Consider the following 20,608-nt stretch of genomic DNA (forward strand, 5'->3'; position numbering starts at 1 on the left):
TAGATTATCAAATGCCATCTGTGGAGTATGTTGTATATGGAGTATGTTCAGAAGAAGAATAAACCTTTGTGCTAAGTTGAACATGTGTGTCTCATCTTTTCTGTCACACGCTACACATTGAGAGGACAAATAATCACAATACCTTCAGCTAATCAAGGTTGCCGGGTAATATCTGTCTGATGTTACAGTGTCACATGACGTTTTTTAACAATTAAGTAAAAAAAAAAAACAAAAAAAAAAATAGAAATCACTTTACCTTTAAGTTCAGTGCTCAATTATATGTTGAACTATTCTAATTTGTCAATTTATTGTATAGCTACAATGGCAAAAGCAAAATCAAACTGAATATATTGGGACCTAGGGGGGAAAAAAAATCTTTTAACATTTTTAATGTATGATTTATAATGAATGAAATATCTAATTACTGTGAAACCAGTCAATAGCTGTTCTTAACTTATTAAATAAGTAATTATATAAAAGAATGGTTGCTAAAAATACATAAATAAATAAAAATATGTTGCAACAGTTTGGATCAATGTGATGTAATGTTTGATTTGATTTCTGGATGTGAAAATATGCATATAATCCATCCACAGAGGGAGACAGCCCCAAGCACGAATGTAGAAAACAATCACTTTTATTTCAGAAGGAACTCAACAGTTTGCTTTCTGACGAAGAGACATTTCCAGAATTAAAAGTTGATTTGTTTGGGTGTCTGGAAGTGAAGGAAAACACCAAGCTGCAACTAAAGTAATGAATGATATTGATTATCGTCGGTACTGACTAACAGCAGTGGAGTGAGTCAGACAGGAGTCAAATTACTCGTTAAGAGGCTCCACGTGTTGCCTTTGAATCATTTCTCGGCTTTCTGCTCTCCAGCACCACGTTGCGATGCCGCATGGAGGGAATGTGTTTAATTTTCTGTCTTTTTACCTTCGGAGGATCATTTCAGAAAGGTGAGAACAAACACCGATCAAGCTTTTTGTACAGGAAGTTGATTTTTTTGTTTTCTAATTTATTCCTATGATGAAAGAATGCCTATTCATTCATTAATTCATTTATTTGTTCATAAATAAATGCGCTCCGGTCGGAATTAATTCATTAGGTACTGTAAAATCTGATTATWTGGACTTAACAGAACGGTTCTTAGTTTAACTTCTGTAACATTTGGGTTCACTTCAAACAATGGTGGCACAGAGCCAGCACTGCTGCTTCAAGCAGCTTCGTTTTTTTTTTTTTATTACTACAGTCATTAAACCGACGGGCGGGGCTKGGTGGCTCTATGCTGCATACTTTTTACCTGGTGAATAATATTTTAAGTAACTTAACTAAGTTTCTGGCTTCAATTCTCATCTGTTGAACCTGTTCACAGAAAATCTATAAAATGCATCAGCAGGCTAGATGTTGGGTGAAATATTACAGTAACTAACTGTGGGTCTTGGTTTCAAATGTTTAATATTTACAACAACAAAAAAAACTTTGATTATGGAATTTTAATTGTTTTTTTCCTCTCTGACTTAAACAGAGAGTAAAAATTTTCTGCACAAAAGACATTTTTATGCACTTTTGTGCATAAAGGTATGCACAAAAGTGCTTTACTACATGAACTTGCCTTTTGCTTGAATTACTACTTTACGGAAGAGGATTAGGGCCACTGGAAGAAAAATATAAAACAGTTCTGACTTTAATCTCAGAATTCTGACTTTAATCTCAAAAATTATTCTCACTTTAATCTCAGAATTTTGAGTTTTTCACATGGGTTTGTGATGCATTTCTATCCTCAAGAAAAAGATATAAAACTTCAGATCTCTCACAAACTAATGAGACGTACATGGAAAAACCTTACGAAAACCTTATATTAGAGCAGACAGTACGCTGCCTAGGCCACTGTAAGAAAGACTCAGTATTAAATTATGCCCCATTAACTGACCAGTATATTATTGTGAGAGAACGCAAAAGTATTGCGAGGGAATGCAATACTTTTGTGAGGTAATGCAAAAGAAACAACCAAAAAATTCCCCCATGTCCTCCCTGGGGCTCTGTAAATGTGAAATGTGGTTTAAGTTCTAACTGGTTCATCTAAAATGAAAATAAATGTGAAGGTTCAAATAGTGTGAATAGAAAAGGTAAAGACATAATGATGCTTGGTTTAGTTTACTTTTCACAGATAAAAATCAGGTTAAGATGTTGAAGACAACAGTGTTTTAATCCCATTTACTGCAGTGGAATACACAATGATGTAATGATAGGGAATGCAACGGCTAAACAGCTTCTAGTTAAAGTAACTGATGAGGCGTGTTTATRTTTAACTGACACAATGTGGGAAWGTGTGAAATGAGGAAGGTTCGTTAACTGCCAAACCAGACTGGAGGAACTGGGATGTCCACACAAAAGGAACAATAGATCCTGAAAGACGTGTTTTAATAACAACAGAGGTCTCAACGGYTCCTAACCCTGATGAATTGAAAACATAAAGACATACATTTACCTGKAAAACAAAAAGCTGCACTTTGACTTCAGTCATGCAAAATAAAAGACTCAGACTTTAGACTCTGGTTTTAGGACTCAGATCTTGAGAACATTTATCACATAATGTTTATTACAGTAAGTCTCAGAAGTTAACATGCTTTTATTTTTAATATGGTTAACTTAGAAACATCTCAGGGATGATTTTGCCTTAAGGTTTGGACAGTCAGCAGAATTGTTGAACAGGATTGCTTCATAAGGGACAGAAAGATAGAAAGACAGACATTGCTCAACTTCAAGTTTAACTGTGAGGAAACAAGACATTGTTGTGTTGCAATATCTTAATGTGGCAACACAGGGTTATTAAATGTTTGATGCTCTGCCCCTTAAATCGACCTCAGAGCAAGCAGGGTAACTAGAACATGTCAACGCCACTTTGGGAATTGCACACAAGGAAATGGATCACCAGTAAGGCACTTAGGGTTCGTAAACTAATGAGAAAAAGAGTTAATGCCACCAAAAAAAATTACATTTTATTGTTCCATGTTTAAAAGACATTTAAAAGTTTAAAGAACCACAATGGGAAGGATAATAAGCAGCACTAAGGCYTATACCAGCAGGRGGAGGACAGTTCAAATGTGGGCAACTGGTTCCTAAACAAAACAAAATAAATCACCCCAAGCACTTGTGAACATAAACTTGATTGTGAAGAAACCCCAGGGCCGGTGACTCACATAGCACAGCGAGACCAGAGGCCACACAGAACAATCYCCAAACAGTAGAAAAATAACCCAAGTAACCAAACTAAGGAAACAAAGCAGAAGGGTATCCGCCGAGCTGCCTGAAAGGAAATGACAAATAGGTGATTTTGGAAAATTTGGCCAGTGGGCRAAACTGGAAGCTAGTTTCGCCCACCAGAGCTGGATGACCACACCCCGATCAGTGAGCCCCTTCCGGCCCAGSAACAGCAGGAGGAACAGCTCGCCAGTACTTTCTATATATGAACAATAGTCATATTTCTGTGCTATAAAACTGCATGTATGCTATAAAAAGTACATACCCGTTTTATGTTGCTAAGATCAACTGGGGAGGTGAAATTACAACCACACACCAAGCAGGAGACTCCAGGCAGTTTCTAACTCAAAACCATTTGAGTTAAACTACTGCAATTTCAGGTCTTATAGAGGAGAAACACTACTGACTGATGTTGGTTATGACCACTGTAAACCAACCAACCAAGCGACCTTCTTAGGATGACCATGTTCAGGCATAAAGAAAACGGGTAAAAGAGTCTCCTTGTATTCTCCACCCCTTTTGGGAGTTAATTGGGTGCCTGGTGTCCTCAGTCCTGCTACTCTGATAACATCTAGCAGCTGTCTGTACCGTTGGAGCCTGCCTCTCTTCAGTGTTTACACAATACGTTATTGTAACTGTTGCCAAAAATACCTGAATGTGAAGATTGAAGGGCAGATGGATCTGATGGCAAAATGTCTTCCAGCCCAGTACCACACTGTAGTAATGGCTTTAGTGGGTGAGTTTAAACAACTACCTTAACCTAATGAGTTGATGCCTAAACACAACGTCTAATATTAGTCATTGTCATAGAAAAAGAGCACCTTCATTTAGCTCTATAATTTTAAATATAAGTATGTAACATTGTCTGGTCTGTCACAACAGATTTCTTGCTGTGATGTGTTGTCAAACAAATGAGTACAAATTATATTTTACAGCTTCTAGAACCACATTAAGCTGAAGTAACTCGATTCTGACTTGTCTGTTAAATAATAGGGGAGGAATGTTGGCTCAAGTGTTTAATAACAAGGTTTGAGTCCATTGAGCTCTCCAGGCTTGTCCGGACAGATCTTTCTCTAAGTTTCCACCACAGTATTGTGACCAGTTTTTAGTCTAGATTTTGTTGGAACTGCTGCAGACAAAACCATCCCAAAGTCCTGTTTTTATAAAAGTGCTCTCTTAAAATTCTAATCATTTTATCAACACATTTGATCAACATCATCGAGCTACAACTTCCCTGCTAAAAATCCGATGGACTGCTTCCATCGGATTTTTAGCACTAGTTTAGTTTTTTTAGGGTGTAACGTTTCCGTCCCTGGTTAATAAATGACAGCGGAGAAATGTGGTCTGATTTTGTACATTAGAGAATCTGATAAAGACCAAATCATTTTATTATGTCCTTATAACCAGGATATGTAAATAGATTATTACAAATCTATTTGATGGMAGCCTGTTCAATGAAATCCCAACATTTTGAGAAACTAAGAGCTCATTGAGGCTTTTCACATCTTAAAGTTTTACTTGGGGCTACCAGAGAAAATAGAAGTGAACTAGATTTGGTTTCCTTCTTAATATAAAATTGCGACAAACATGGTTGTTTCTCAATCCTTGTGACTCAATCCTAGGAACACAAAGAGTAAATGAAAGCACTCATGGAATGATACATAATATAAATAAAGATAATCTGATCCATTTTCTTTGATTATCTCCTGCAGGTCTAGCAGCTGTGATCCAAACCCAGCAGACGGTGTTAGCAGCACTAGGAGAAGATGCTCCTCTCAGCTGTCAGCTGCTGGAAACTAAAGACGTCCAGCAGGTCACCTGGCAGAAGGTCTTGGAGAAAACAGAGAGGAATATTGGTTCCTACAGCGAGTATTATGGTRAAAYAGTGAATSMTGGATTTAAAGATAAAGTTCAGTTTACAGAAGCTGGACTGCAGAAGAACTCTATAGTTATCAGGAAYGTTACAGAGSAGGATGCAGGATGTTATCTCTGYCTGTTCAACACCTACCCTGATGGAGCTCTGACAGSWRSAACMTGCCTGAAAGTTTATGGTGAGAACCTGAAACTATACAATTCAAAAATRCTTTATTCATCCCAAAGGGAAATTGAATGTTGTYACRCATATTATTCAGGTTTCTATAAAAAGATGCTCATGACTGAGTAGAAAGGGTCTCATGTGACAGTCAGCAGTTCTAGAAAACCYTCTGACAGATGACACTATTTCCTCTTGTGAAGAGGATGTTCAGGATTGTTCATAATTTTMTTGATTTAGTGACAAATCCTTCTTTGTATCATCATCCCCAGAGTTTCCACAGTCGTCCCCAGAACAGAACCAGCCTTCTTTATCAGGCGCTTGAGTCTGATGCTGTTGCCACAACACATGACAGCAGAAGATAACGCTCTCCTCAACAAACTAACAGAAGATATGCAGCATATCTCTCTGCAAACACTGAAGGATCTTAGTTTCCTTAAGAAGTGAAGTCTACTCTGTCCCTTCTTATAGCTTTACTGTTCTAACTCGAGTCAGTTTGTTGTCCAGATGAATATCAAGTTATTTATAATCCTGAACTACCTCCACTTCTWCTCCCTTGATTAGGGTTGCCATCTGTCCTGTATTGAACCGATACTGGATGCGATTTGTTCCGTATTCTACAAATGTGTATGTGAATAATRAAGAAGTGGTCCCCGAGTACTTTATATAGTAGGCTGCCCCAGTCATTGTTTGACTAACGGTGTTGGTGTTGTGATATTGTTCCCAACTTCTTTCTGGGTAACACACACTACACTGCCGCCGTAGTACCTCCCCCCCATTCCGCTTTTCACATATATAGGGTCCCTAATTTTAATTTCTGAAAGGTGGCAACCCTACCCTTGATGGAAATGGGGTTTGATCTAACTCTGATCCTAAAAATCTAAATCTAAAATCAACTCCTTTGTTTTGTTCATATTCAAGATGAGATGATTGTTCCCGTACCATGACACACAGCAGTCCTCTCTGCACTCAGCTTCTGGATCATCGCTGACACAAGTAACAGCTGCAGAGTCATTTGAATATTTCTGTAGATAACGGGAGTCTGTTTCGCAGTGGAAGTCAGAAGTGTACACAGTGAAAAGGAACTGTAAGAGTGCAGTACCCTGTGGTGCTCCTGTGTTGCTCAGCAGCTGTTCTGTACAGGCATTCAAGACTCTTGGGCTGTTCTGGTTCAGTCCTCCAGCTGCCTCTTTATACTTTTTTATAGATACAGAGAAGTGGAAGGGGAGGCAAATAGAGCAGCTGCATCTCCTGAGTTGGTGGAAAGCAGTAGAATCCGTTACTGAGGTAGAAAATAAAACATCTGAGGCTTGACAGGAAAGCTGTCAAATGAAAGGAGGGTAGGACGTCTGTTTGGCTGGGGGCAGGAGAGGATGATGATGATGATGATGATGATGATGATGAGCTTGTTCCTGAACTGAATCGTTTGAAGAATGAGTTCAGCTCATTTGCTCTATCCAGACCATCTGTCAAATCATCCATTGTGTTGAAAATCTGTGATCATCTTCATGCCTTACCTCACATCTGTAATATTTTTTGATTTATCAAGAGAAGGTTTTGCTTTGGAGACGTGTCCATCTTTGACATTTACCTAAGAGAAATCCAACGTCTTGTTTTCTCTGGTAGGGCAGCTGTCAAACTGTTGAAATGTAACTGCAGCAGATATTTAGGCGTGGCTGAAATCCACAAATGCTGCCGCAAATGCATTGTGGTGTCACATCGTTAGCAACAACTGAACTGATGAAATTACACATTGTCAGTAGCAGCTGAGGGTGGAATGTGAGCAGTTGTCAAAGTAACATTTTCTCTTGGTAAATAATATGGACAGTTCCAGAAACGACACTTCACAGCAACATGTCCTGGACGACACCATCTGTTGTTCATGAGAACTGCTAATCCACATTTGCTTTTGCAGCTCTTCTTTAGAAGTTACTCCTGTTGTAAGTCACCTTCTTGTTATGGTTGCGCATCATGACAAATACCCAAAAATAAATCAGTAGCAAAACTGCTTTCAAGCTGCAAAGCAGTCAAAACCAGAAGGAGTCATTTAAAAAAGTGGTATGAAAGTCACAGCTAATCCAGCATGCTACCACCTAGCATGCACCAAGAGGATGACAGGGTTCATTTCTATAACTTAATGTCAACCATCATGTCTGTTGTCCACAGAGCTTCATGGTCCCTTCATTGATGTCAGCAGATCAAACTCTCCTCCAGGGTCGGTTGTGACCTGTTCAGCCACAGGTCGACCTRTTCCCATGGTAACACTGACTGTTTCCGATCAGAACCTCAGCTTCTCTCACTACACCATCAGAGATATCAACACTAACGGTACCGTCACCGTCACCACTACAGCTCAGCTCTCAGCTCTCAGCAGCACACAGGTTGGATGTTCAGTATCAGTGGACTCTGCTGCTCTCAGAGAGCAACTGGTCACCGTTCCTGAGTTCAAAGATTCATCTGATGATGGTGAGGAACTCTGACGTTCAGTGCCTCACAGATATATTCTCATCCATCAAGCTTTTCAATTTTGTCACAGTTCAACCAAAAACTTTTGGGAAAGTGATTGTGAAGAGACCCTTTTCAAACAATAAAAATAAAAATATGAAAYGTCTGGCATACATTTGTTTTAATTATCGCATTTCAATATTTGACGGAATTCCCTCCAGTTTGCATTTTTATGTTACTAATGTCTCTATGAACATTCCATGTTTAGAGGCTGGAATATTTGCATTATTTTTTTTTATTAAATTGCTCCATCTCAATCAGATTGGATGAAGAGTGTCAAGTGTCCAGAAAATAAAATTAACAATCTACTTAATTTTTGATCTGCTTCACACTAAAAAGCCATTCAGTTTTCTTGTGAATTTACTCAATAGATTAATCGACTTCACATCTCAGATTTCTGTTGAAATGTATCATTCTCCCTCATCTTCACATCTGCATATCATTGTGCTGGTCTCATAAAATCTCTCTAAAATACACTAAAAGTTTGGATTCGTAATACAACAAAATGTGGAAAACAATAGGAGTAAAGTGATGTGTGTGTATGGGGACCTCCATGGGTGTGATTACCTTTGGGCACTGTGTTTAAACTGCAGACCACTTTGTGATTGTAAATGTTTGAATCTCTTTTACCAGGTTTGAATAAACAGTTGGAATCAGATTTCAGAGGTTTCAGTAAGTTCATGTTCAGATTCTCACATGTTGATTTTTAACTTTGTTCTGTTGTTGAAACACATTTCATCTTCTTCCTAAAGGATGGCCACTGATTGTTGTATTCCTGGTAATCCTGTTCTGTACTTGTGTTTTACAATTCAGAAGAATATCTCAGAACAGGTACCTCAATTAAACAGTATTTTTTGTTGTTGTTGAATTTCACATCATTAATGACTCAGATTTGATTTGGGTTACTGACTCTAAAATCTTTCCCAGGAATATGAATCCTTCAGAGAACGCCACAATAAAAGTAAGGATTTTATTAATTCATTCCTCCGCTACACAGATGGAGATTTATCTCATCTTTTACATTCTCTTCTAATGTGTATACTCTAGATTTCCTAACATTACAAAGCAGATTCATTTCTTACTAACATGTTCATTTTGTTTTTCAGTTTGTATGACTCACCAGTGTTGAACAAAGACGTCAGACTATGAACATCTGAGAGGCAGAGACAAAACAGCGAGACCCATCCATCACAATGACAACAGAATCACCTCATTTGGGTGTCTGATTAAACAGAGGACCTTTATCCAAAGTTGTATGAAAAACGCTACATATATTTCATGCACATAGTCTCATTTCATAGCGTGATCAAATAACCTTTAGTTTTTTATATGTTTTGTTCATGTCAGAAATAACTTATTGGTTGCCAATGAAGATTTCAGAATTTTTTTAGACATGCATGAATGTGTCAAGGCAACAATGCAGGTATGTGTTTGATGAGGGAATAACATTATAACATGATATAGAGCTAAAATAAGTAGATTTGACAAAGACAACAATTTCTGATCAAATTGATATAAAATACTAAAATTTCAAGCTTGATATTGATATATTAATATGATTATTATATTTATATATATATATTATTTTTGATACTGCTGCAACTCTTTCTAGATAAAAAAACAATATATTAAGCAGCAGCCGTACATTAGCACATTAGTATTCAGCATAAGTTTCTTCCCTTTCTCCTTTTATCAGACATCTCTGTTTTTCACCTTGTGGATTAAAAGAGACGTTAATATTGTGTTCTGGTTGAATTTGCTGTAGCAGATTTTAATCCTTCCAGCAGCTCATTGACAAGATGGTGAGTTTCTGTTTGTTGATGCGCTGCTACTGGAAGAAGTGCAACAATGTGAGCAAATATGTATTGGTCTGTCTTTATCAATTTTATTTTTTAATTATTCCTTTTTCTAGTTCTAATTGTGTTTAGATATTGATTATTTTGACAAGCCTATTGGGTAGATTGGTTCTCAGGCAATCAGAATGTTGTGGGTTGGATTTCAGTTTCCTCCTATCATATGTTGATGTAAGAGTAACAAACTTAAATCCAAGTTGCTTCTTGATCTGTGTATGTGAACGTGTGCAAAAGTGTCTTGGGTAAGTGGAACTCCGGTGTTTACCCATAGGAATAATGTAGACAAGTTAGTTTTAACAAGAAAAAAAGTCTGAGAATATTACCAGCAAACACAAATGTGGCAAGTAACTCACACAACAGTAGCTGTAAAAAGTCGACTGAAACAAAATCAAATTGGAGCCAAAGAAATGTTGTAAATATTCAGGAAAAAGATTTATCCATTAATTATTTATTTTTTCATGATGTCGACATGAACGTATTGGTATTGTGCTCTGAAAAAAAATAGAACATAGCTTTGAGGTAATCATCTATCGTACCTCTTTATGTGAAGCCAGGCAACAAATGTTCTAAGAATATACATTTACAATAAATAATAATGCAAAAAGGCTGCCAAACAATAATCTGCATCTATGCGATGTAATATATAGACTCTTCTGGATGTAAAAATATACACATATGATGAGGAAGAGGTTCAAGTACGAATGTAGAAAACGCACTTTGATTTCAGAGGGTTATGAAGGAACTCAGCAGTTGGATTTTGCCTTTGCAAATCTGACTGAGAAACATTTTCAGCATTTTAAGCTGAGCTGAAGGAAAACACCAAGTTACAGCTAAAGTAATGAATAATATTGCACTGTTGTTATTGATACTGACTGAAAGTAGTGGAGTGAGACAGAAGGACAGGATCCAATATGATGGATGGGTTAAAATATGATTCTATCATAAAGTACTTTATTAGTCGTGATTTACTTACAGAAATGTTTCATTTATTATTACTATTATTATTACATTCTTTTGCACCCTGTCTTCATCTGTTTTATCAACAGGACACCAAACTATGGGTTTACTTTCAGTCTCTAATTTACATTTTGCATCAATTCTAAACTACTGATGTCCCCTGTCTGTAAGCTTTGATCTGCATTACTCATTAAAGATGGTGCATTAAAAAATAGTAAGCATTGATTTTGTTTTTTTTTTTCAGTTTTTTTTTTTTTGCATATTCCTTTTCAGTTCTTCATAGCAGTCTGTAGTTCTTCATTCTTGTTTTTGTGTGAAAACTTGTATTTTCTGTTTACCTATTTTCCTTAAACTTCTGTGTTTTTTCTAGTTGCCCTTTTGGTTCTAAAAGTAACCATTTCTTATGTTTCTAGTTTGTTTCAATGTCTATCTTCAGTTTCTTGTCTTTAGTCCCAGCTGCAACCACTTTCTAATCAATCACTTGCTCCTTGTTTAGGAATTAACTCTCCAGATGTCAGATCATCCTGTTCCTGTTTCCTCGTCTTCTTGTCTATTTTTTGGTTTCCATCACAAATGTAGTGTGATTTCTGTAGACAAAGCACAATAATACAAGCTTATAACATAAACATAAAGATAAATCGCAGCTTTACATAAATATACTATATATCTAAATAAGTTGGCATATTACCTCAGACTGATTGTTAAAGCTTAAAGTCATATATTATGAATTAACACAGAGCATGCAGCTTTACAGCAAAGGCACATTATCATTCCGTTCGCAGAGCATAGAACTAGTAGAACTAGAGGGGCCTCTACTTAGGGAGAGCCTTAGCACATCGACCTCATTCTCTGCTTCTACCGCTCCAGAATCACATTGCGGTGCTATGGGGTTCCATACGATGCCACATGGAGGGAATCTGGTTGATTTTCTGTCTTTTTATCTTAATAGGATCGTTTCAGAAAGGTGAGAACAAACACTGCTAAACTACTGAAACAGTTCAGTTTAAACAAAGCTGGCGCAGAGCCAGCAGCCGTTAAACCGAGGGGGAGAAATTCATGTTTGACCTACAATTAAATAATTTAATGTACTTTTAATAGTTTTACTGCTCCAGATTTTTTACTTGTTGAATCATATTTTAAGTAACTCCAAACAACCGAGTTTGTGGCTTCAATCTGCTTTTTTCTGACGTTTTCTCTCTGCTGAGCCTGTTGTAGTTTATGCCAGTAAATCTATAAAGTACTTTTGCGCTGGACAGTAACTAACTTTGTCTTGGTTTCAAATGTTTTATGTTTACATTGAAACTTTGATTAGGGATCTGTTTCTTGTGCCTTAGTTTATTTCTCTCTGATTCCTTCCTTTCTAAACAAAACAACAAAGAAAATCTAAAATTACAATCCAGAATTTACTTGGTGTTTGAAGCGTCGCTTCATCAAATACTTTTTTCTAGGTTTTTTTAAAATTAAATTTTCCTTTGTTTTGTTGCAGTCTATGAAAACAATCTTTAGTTTCTTTACTCACTTCAAATTTTAAACGTTCATTTTGATAACTAAGACTTCATTTAATAAAACCCACAATTAAATACTTCAGAAAATGGGAATATTAAAATAATAAAAAATAAAAGGATAAGTCTGATCCAGAAATGTTGTCCTTCACAAAGATATGCCAAATGTGCTGCATTTCATATGAATCCGATATCTGGACTTGCCTTTTGCTTGAATTACTACTTAGAACAGAACAACAAAAATGTAATGAAAAATCCACATCAGGGCCTTTTAATTACAGTTATTACATTTAGTTAAATCTAATTCATTCATATAAATGAATCAGACAAAATCAACATTGAACATAAGAAATTGCTCAACCTAACTTAATCATTTGTGCATGTGTAACTCTTCATTGTTCGTCTCCAGTAGGTTGACCCCAGACCAGACCGAGACTTTGAAGACAAGTTTTCTTAAAGACAGAGTCTCTGAGAACATTTACAGAAAAAAAAATATCATTGTTGAGCTTGTTGTGCAGGAATGATCCAAGGTATTTAAAATTTTCCACAGTTTCAACAGGTTGGACATTGTCAAGTTAAAACAGCAAATGCTACACTTTTGAATGTTTTCACCGTCTCCACCCGACTGGCACATACCTCACAAAGAATCAAGAGCACCCATCCCTTTCACTTCTCAAGCTCAGCAGCCAAATCTATAAGGTAACTTGGCACACATGTGCACAGAATGATCTCTCTTCAGACAAAAAACCTCAACTGAAAGCTTCCTCAAAGACACCACTGGCAGGAATGGACATTATTCACAGTTTATATCATTCAAATTGCATTCAGAAGACCAAAATAAACTTGTTTGATTAAATGTTTTTCATGTGTTTGGAAACAAATTAATTGCACTGATTGGACTATATTTAGTCACTGTTAACTTACAAGTAAATTATTGAATCATTGCTTGAGAAACTAGTTAATTAGTTAAAGTTAACTCATTGTGATCTATAATATTTCTCCTATCTGTAGGTTTTCAACCTACTCTTTGACTACTCTGTGACCTACTCATGTGAACCACTGCTCATGTGATCACATGTTTGCTCATATGCTGTTGATGAGATCCAGCTAAAGAAAAGGAAAATATGCCACTGAGAAGAGTTGTTCCTGTGTCTCTTTGGAGGAAGCAAGCCTTTTCAAGTTTGGGCAAAAGCTGAGGAGGCTTAAGAGAGCAAAAAACTTGACAGCCATCGAGTGAAACTGGACTCACTTTCAGATCTTGTTTAGGTCATTTATTTCGCTTTACATCCTTAAGAAAATGGAAAAAAAAAATAAGGAATTTATCTTTATTGATAGTGCTGGTGTTCTAATAATAAAGACGTTGTGTATTTTTATTTAGTTATGTATTTGTTAATTGTGTTACTACCCCCACGCCACCAGTCTCTAAACTAAAGGCAGTAGTAAACCCGAAAAGACTCGACTGAGGAGCAGATTTGGAAGTGCACAGAAAGCTATACAGAATTTAAGAACTGTGAACTGCGCTAAGTAAATAACAGAGAGAAGTTCAAATAAATGCTGGGAGTTGAACTCATTCCTAAAGGTGAAGATACATCACAGTTTTCAAAAGAAAATAAAAACACTATTTCCGAAGTGTAATGGACCCATTTCCAAATGGCGTTGATGTACCATGTGGTCTGTCCCCGCCCCTTCTTGTTTGCTACAAGAAGGTGTACTCATAGACATAATATGATAGACACCTCATGCACCGCTCTCGCCTATTGACGAGATTTTGGGCGGCCATCTTGGAGCGGTACACCGCTCCACTCAGCATTATGTGTTTAGCAGGCAAAATGACGTATCAGCGCATTTAATCGATCAAAACACGCTTTTTTGTTACTGGAAACAATATTCAAACATCTATCAAAGCTACATTTATAAACAATTGTATTATTTAAGTATGTTTTAATACATAGTTCAGCATATTTAAATATGCTTAGTGGCTATAACAATAGAATAGGAATGGAATATTCTGATATTGATGTATGATGAGCATATTACAATACACACAGCGTTCAGAATTTATGTAATAAATTATTTAGTAATAATACATATTTATATAACTATACAGACACAAACAAAAAATGATTAATACTGAATAATTAATGTATGTATGTGTGTGTGTGTGTGTGTGTGTGTGTGTGTGTGTGTGTGTGTGTGTGTGTATGTATGTATGTATGTATGTATGTATGTTTTTCAGCCGATGAGTTCTAGCTTCAGAGAGATTCAGCAGCTGAGATTGAGTCCAAAATCCGATGCGAGATTCATCCGTGCTGCAGTGAATCTGTCTCTCTTTATAGATATCTCCCTCTTCTTCCTCACATCGTGTCTTTAGAAAACTTTCAAAACAAAAACGGAAGATTTGCGATGTATCTTACAAGTGAAAGAATTACATTTAAATAGTATTTACCTGTGTAAACTTGCTGGTGACTGTTATAGCACATAATATAAGTTTTATAATATGTGTTACATTGTTTCATTTCTAATGTAATCTAAGTCAATGTTTGTGGTGGCCATTTGTAATGTTTGCAACTTGTAAGTTCTATTAATTTAGTTTTTTATTTTTGGAAAGTTAGAATTAAGTCTGTGATTAATTTGTAAATTAGAATTGATTATGTTGGTAATTGGTTAGCCCCTCCCATTAATTTAGGTAATTAAAAACACACCGGGTGCTTGGTGGAGGCATTGTTTTGCAAATGTCTGGTGTGTACGGGAGGGTTGGTAAATGATTTTTTGACCATTTCATTTCACTTGCATTTCACTTTCAATTTGACCTTTTATTTTGCACCTTTTTACTTGAAACGCCATGTTAAGTTTACTTTCGTTTTCGGTTAAGATGTAGGACATTTTTTTGATATTTTGTTACTAATTTTATAAGAAATAAACAATCTATTTTNGCGGCTGGTACAGGAAATAGCGCCACTAGCGCCCCCTTCACTTCCGGATTGCAATGGTCCCATTTCCATATAAGGTAAGAGGCTGACAGTGGTCCGTCCCCGCCCCTTTCTGCATGCTGCAGCGAGGTGTACTTGGAGATATACAGCGGGAGTTGTCTTGTCAAAATAAAAGCATCAAATCAATAAGTTAACCATATATTATACAAATAGACCGAAGTAAAGGCAACAAGTGCCAAAATAGGGATTGCAACGAATAAAGAATTTAATTTTGGGTTGTTTACGGTTAGCCCTAAATCTTATTTAGGAACCTTCCCGGTTCCTAAATAAGATTCTAAAAAGTCAGAAAACAACAAACCCTGAAAATATGTCAACTCTTCTTTGAACTAAATGGAAAAATTGATTAATTAAATAGTGCACTGTAGTCCACTACTGGGCTATTTTTTTTTTTTGTATTTTATTTTTGAAAGAACTGGCGTGAAATAAAATATTCCGCTCTTGGGGGACAAATACTCCCTTTGAAGTATTGTGAAGTGCCAACTGTGAAATTAGTCATTAAGCACGTGCTTATCTCATCTTTCAGCTGCCCAGCACCACGTTGCGATGCCGTATGGAGAGAATATGTTTAATTTTCTGTCTTTTTACCTTCGGAGGATCATTTCAGAAAGGTGAGAACAAACTTAAGCTTTTCGTAGAGGAAGTTGCTTTATTTAAAAAAATTTTCAAGCTTGTCTTCTATCTGTAATCTATCCATGAATTTATTTTATTTATTCATTTATTCATTTACTGCGCTCCGGTCTGAATGGATTCATTCGATAGACATCTGGAGATTTGGACTTCCAACAAAAACGCTCTTAGTTTAACAAAACCGCTCTTAGTAAGTAATGAAAGTTATGCGCAGCTCAGACAAAGCTGGCACAGGGCCATTTTTATTCCGAGGGAAAAGAAATTCGTGTTTAACCTAGAATGGCATTAATTTCTTCAAAAAATTTACTTCTAATAGTCTCACTGCTCCAAGCTTTGTAAAGATGTTGAATAATATTTAGTAACTCCAAACTAAATACAGCCAGAAACAGGTTAGTTAAGATTTGTTCTGGCGTTTTCTCTGCTCACTTTATTGTCGTTTATGAAGGGCCAATGATAAGGTGCATCTGCAGGCTGGAGACTGGATGAAATTATACAGTAACTACTTGTACGTATTGTTTTCAAATGTCTTATGTTTACAAAAAGAAACTTTGAGTAGGAAATCTGCAATTTTTTTCTCTCTGAGCTCTTTTCTAAAAAGTATATCTAAAATTACAATCCAACAATTACTCAGTGCTTGAATTGTCTTCAATATTTTTTGTAGGCATTTCTTTATTGCATTTTTCTTTTCTCCCTTTTTTGAAGTCTTATTTGTAAACAGTCTTTAGGCTTTTTACTCAGCTCTGATTTCAAATGTTCATTATGAAGACTTTAACAAAAAAACAAAAATTCAATATTTCATAAGATTAATAGGAGGATTTTTGATTCAGAAATGTTGTGGCTGTCATCAGTGGCAGTTTTGTAGTTTAAGTAAATTTTTAAATCAGAATAAATATGTTAAAGTGAGGTAAAATAATTTATTAAAATATATGTATTGTTTTCTAAAATGCATATTTAGAGGTTGTGCTATTGTTTCCAGAGTGGAACCAATGTTTGATTTGTTTGTGTCATGAATTGGTTGGTGGATGGACCCGGGTAAAGTGCAAAAGTGAGTTTAATGATGAACTTGCAGTAGCAAAAACCAGGAAATTCAGAGGAGCGTTGTGGAAACGAACACCTTCTCAAAGATATGCCAAATGTGCTGCATTTCATATGAATCCGATATCTGGACTTGCCTTTTGCTTGAATTATTAGAACAGAACAACAATAATGTAATGAAAAATCCACATCAGGGCCTTTTTTCTTCAAGTTTTGATTCAGAATACAGTGATATTCAATAAATATGGTTTAGGTTCTAACTAGTTTTTCTGATGTGACAAAATGTGAAGGTGCCAGCAGTGTGAATAGAAAAGGTAAATAAAAACATAATGATGATGCTTGGTTTAGTTTACTTTTTGCAGATAAAAGTTAGATTGAGAAGATGTTGTGGAAAACATTGTTTTAATCACATTTACTGCAGTGGAATACGTGTTTATATTTAACTGACTTTGCGGTGAAGTGTGAAATCGGGAATGTTCGTTAACTGTCAATCAGACTGGAGGAACTGGGATGTCTACACTACAGGAACAATAGGTCCTGAAAGACGTGTTTTAATCACAATAGAGGTCCCAACGGCACCTATTCCGGATGAATTGAAAACATAAAGACATACATTTAAATGGAAAACATAAAAAGCTGTTGTTAAGAAAATAAATTTAAAATAAGCTAGTTTTAAAACTTAACATGTCTTGATTGAAATAGCCTAATTATAGTTTTAAAATTAATAACTTATTCTGCCCTATTGAGCTTTATTTTACTTGTAGTTACAGCAGATCATTTGCTAAGATCTCTGATCTGCCCTTTGTCTGTCTGGGAAACAATCAGTAGAGGTTCCAGCTTTTCACACTGATCTGTGAAAACCATAAACCAGCAGGAGTTCAGAGAAGCTCTGCTTCCACTTTATTTAGACAATGGGGACAAATGGCTTTAGAGAGAGGGTCAGAGACAGGTCCTGGTTGGATGAGCAAAGATATGCCTTATTTGAATAAATTAAAGAAAAGAAGATACAACTTTCCACACAGAGTAACAAATTAGATTTTGCTCTTTGCAATTTCTCCAAAGACGTCTTTGCTTTTTGTCTGTCGTTTCCATCTTTTGTTGTTTTTCCTTTTCTCAGGTAAATTCATGTGTTGTTTGTGCTCTGAGGTTTCTGATGTTAGGTGACGTGCTTTTCTGGTGATAGAAAAGCACGTTCTATTATTCTGTCTTGAATAAATGCTGATTATTGTGACGCTGTCATCTCTGTGTGATCTCAGTCCTTGCGCACAGCATTTTTCTGAATCCGGGCATAGAGGATATAACGAGTCAAAAGGTTTTTAAGGTTTTAGAATTTTTCCTCTCTTAATACTGCACTTTGACTTGAGTCAAACTAAATAAAAGACCCAGACTTTACACAGACTCTGGTTTTACAGACTCAGATCTTGAGAACATTTATCTCGTAATGTTTATTGCAGTAAGTCTCTGAAGACAACATGCATTCGTTTTAATGTGGTTCATTTATAAACATCTCGGGGATGATGATGTGGCAACAGTCAGCAGAATTGTTGAGCAACAAGATTGCTCAACAGATAAAGAAGGGGCTGTTGCTTGGTCATAAGACAGAAATTGCTTAACTTCCCAAGGAAGTTAAGCAAAGTCTCTGAAGACAACATGCATTCATTTTAATGTGGTTCATTTATAAACATCTCAGGGATGATGTTGCCTTAGGTTTTGGACAGTCAGCAGAATTGTTGAACAACAGGAGTGACCAGTTTTTGGTCTAGATTTTGTTGGAACTGCTGCAGACAAAACCATCCCAAAGTCCTGTTTTTATACAAGTGCTCTCTCAATATTATAATCATTTTATTGACACATTTGATCAACATCACCGAGCTGCGACTTCTCTGCTAAAAGTCCAAAGGAAGCAGCACTAGTTTAGTTTTTTATTTAAGGTATAACTTTTCCATTCCTAGTTAATAAATGACAGCCAGGAAATGAGGTTTGATTTTGTACATTTGAGGACCTGATAGAGACCAGATCGTTTTATTATGTTCTTATAACCAGGATATGTAAATAGATTATTACAAATCTATTTGTTGGCAGTCTGTACATACCCGTTTTATGTTGCTAAGATCAACTGGGGAGGTGAGATTACAACCACACACCAAGCAGGAGACTCCAGGGAGTTTCTAAGTCAAAGAAATTTGAGTTCAACTTCTCCAATTTCAGGTCTTATAGAGGAGAAACACTACTGACTGATGTTGGTTATGACCACTGTAAACCAACCAACCAAGCGACCTTCTTAGCATGACCATTTTCAGGATCCTAGTGAGAGCTCGTAAATTTGATCACATCACACCTACTCTTTACGAGCTTCACTGGCTTCCTGTAGCTTATAGGATTCAGTATAAAATTGCACTTATCACCCATCACTGTCTATATGGAACCTCACCGGATTACCTGAAGGACCTCCTTATTTCACATTCAACTTCTAGATCCTTACGATCCCAAGCCTGTAATCTTCTCCACCTTCCTCGATCAAGACTAAGGACTATGGGTGATCGAGCATTTGCTGTGGCTGCTCCTCATGGAACTCTCTCCCGGACTATTTGAGTGCCCCACAATTATTGTCCGATTTTAAAACTGGCTTAAAAACTTTTCTTTTTAGACAAGCCTACTCCACTTTTAAATGACTGTCTTTTTTTTAATTGTTTTTGATTGTTGATTTGATCTGTTTTTAGCTGCACCATGTAGCACTTTGATATTTTTATTAATGAAAAGTGCGCTATAAATTAAATTTATTATTATTATTATTATTATTATAGAAAACAGGTAAAAGAGTCTCCTTGTATTTTCAACCCCTTTTGGGAGTTAATTGGGTGCCAGGTGTCCTCAGTCCTGCAGGGCAGGTTTCATCCTGCTATCCTACACTGATAACATCTAGCACCTGTCTGTACCGTTGGAGCCTGCCTCTCTTCAGTGTTTACACAATACGTTATTGTAACTGTTGCCAAAAATACCTGAATGTGAAGATTGAAGGGCAGATGGATCTGATGGCAAAATGTGTTTCTGCCCAGTACCACACTGTAGTAATGGCTTTAGTGGGTGAGTTTAAACAACTACCTTAACCTAATGAGTTGATGCCTAAACACAACGTCTAATATTAGTCATTGTCATAGAAAAAGAGCACCTTCATTTAGCTCTATAATTTTAAATATAAGTATGTAACATTGTCTGGTCTGTCACAACAGATTTCTTGCTGTGATGTGTTGTCAAACAAATGAGTACAAATTATATTTTACAGCTTCTAGAACCACATTAAGCTGAAGTAACTCGATTCTGACTTGTCTGTTAAATAATAGGGGAGGAATGTTGGCTTTTAATAACAAGGTTTSAGTCCATTGAGCTCTCCAGACTTGTCCGGACAGATCTTTCTCTAAGTTTCCACCACAGTATTGTGACCAGTTTTTAGWCTAGATTTTGTTGGAACTGCTGCAGACAAAACCATCCCAAAGTCCTGTTTTTATAAAAGTGCTCTCTCAAAATTATAATCATTTTATCAACACATTTGATCAACATCATCGAGCTGCAACTTCCCTGCTAAAAATCCGATGGAAGCAGCACTAGTTTAGTTTTTTTAGGGTGTAACGTTTCCGTCCCTGGTTAATAAATGACAGCGGAGAAATGTGGTCTGATTTTGTACATTAGAGAATCTGATAAAGACCAAATATTTTATAATGTCCTTATAACCAGGATATGTAAATAGATTATTACAAATCTATTTGATGGAAGCCTGTTCAATGAAATCCCAACATTTTGAGAAACTAAGAGCTCATTGAGGCTTTTCACATCTTAAAGTTTTACTTG

At 36.3% G+C, this 20,608-nt stretch overlaps 1 protein-coding gene across 1 annotated transcript in view; it reads left to right on the top strand.

Moving 5' to 3' along the window:
- The first annotated feature begins 803 nt into the window (after window positions 1–803).
- Window positions 804–20,608, top strand: part of LOC103474589 (OX-2 membrane glycoprotein-like) — a 31,879-nt gene continuing 12,074 nt past the window's right edge. The window contains exons 1-3 of the mRNA XM_017303756.1: window positions 804–956; window positions 4,974–5,312; window positions 7,460–7,534. Coding sequence (XP_017159245.1) covers window positions 899–956; window positions 4,974–5,312; window positions 7,460–7,534 — 472 coding nt within the window. The 5' untranslated portion in view covers window positions 804–898. The remainder of the gene's footprint in view (window positions 957–4,973; window positions 5,313–7,459; window positions 7,535–20,608) is intronic.

The sequence above is a fragment of the Poecilia reticulata genome, linkage group LG2 (assembly GCF_000633615.1).
Source record: "Poecilia reticulata strain Guanapo linkage group LG2, Guppy_female_1.0+MT, whole genome shotgun sequence".
NCBI lineage: Eukaryota > Metazoa > Chordata > Actinopteri > Cyprinodontiformes > Poeciliidae > Poecilia > Poecilia reticulata.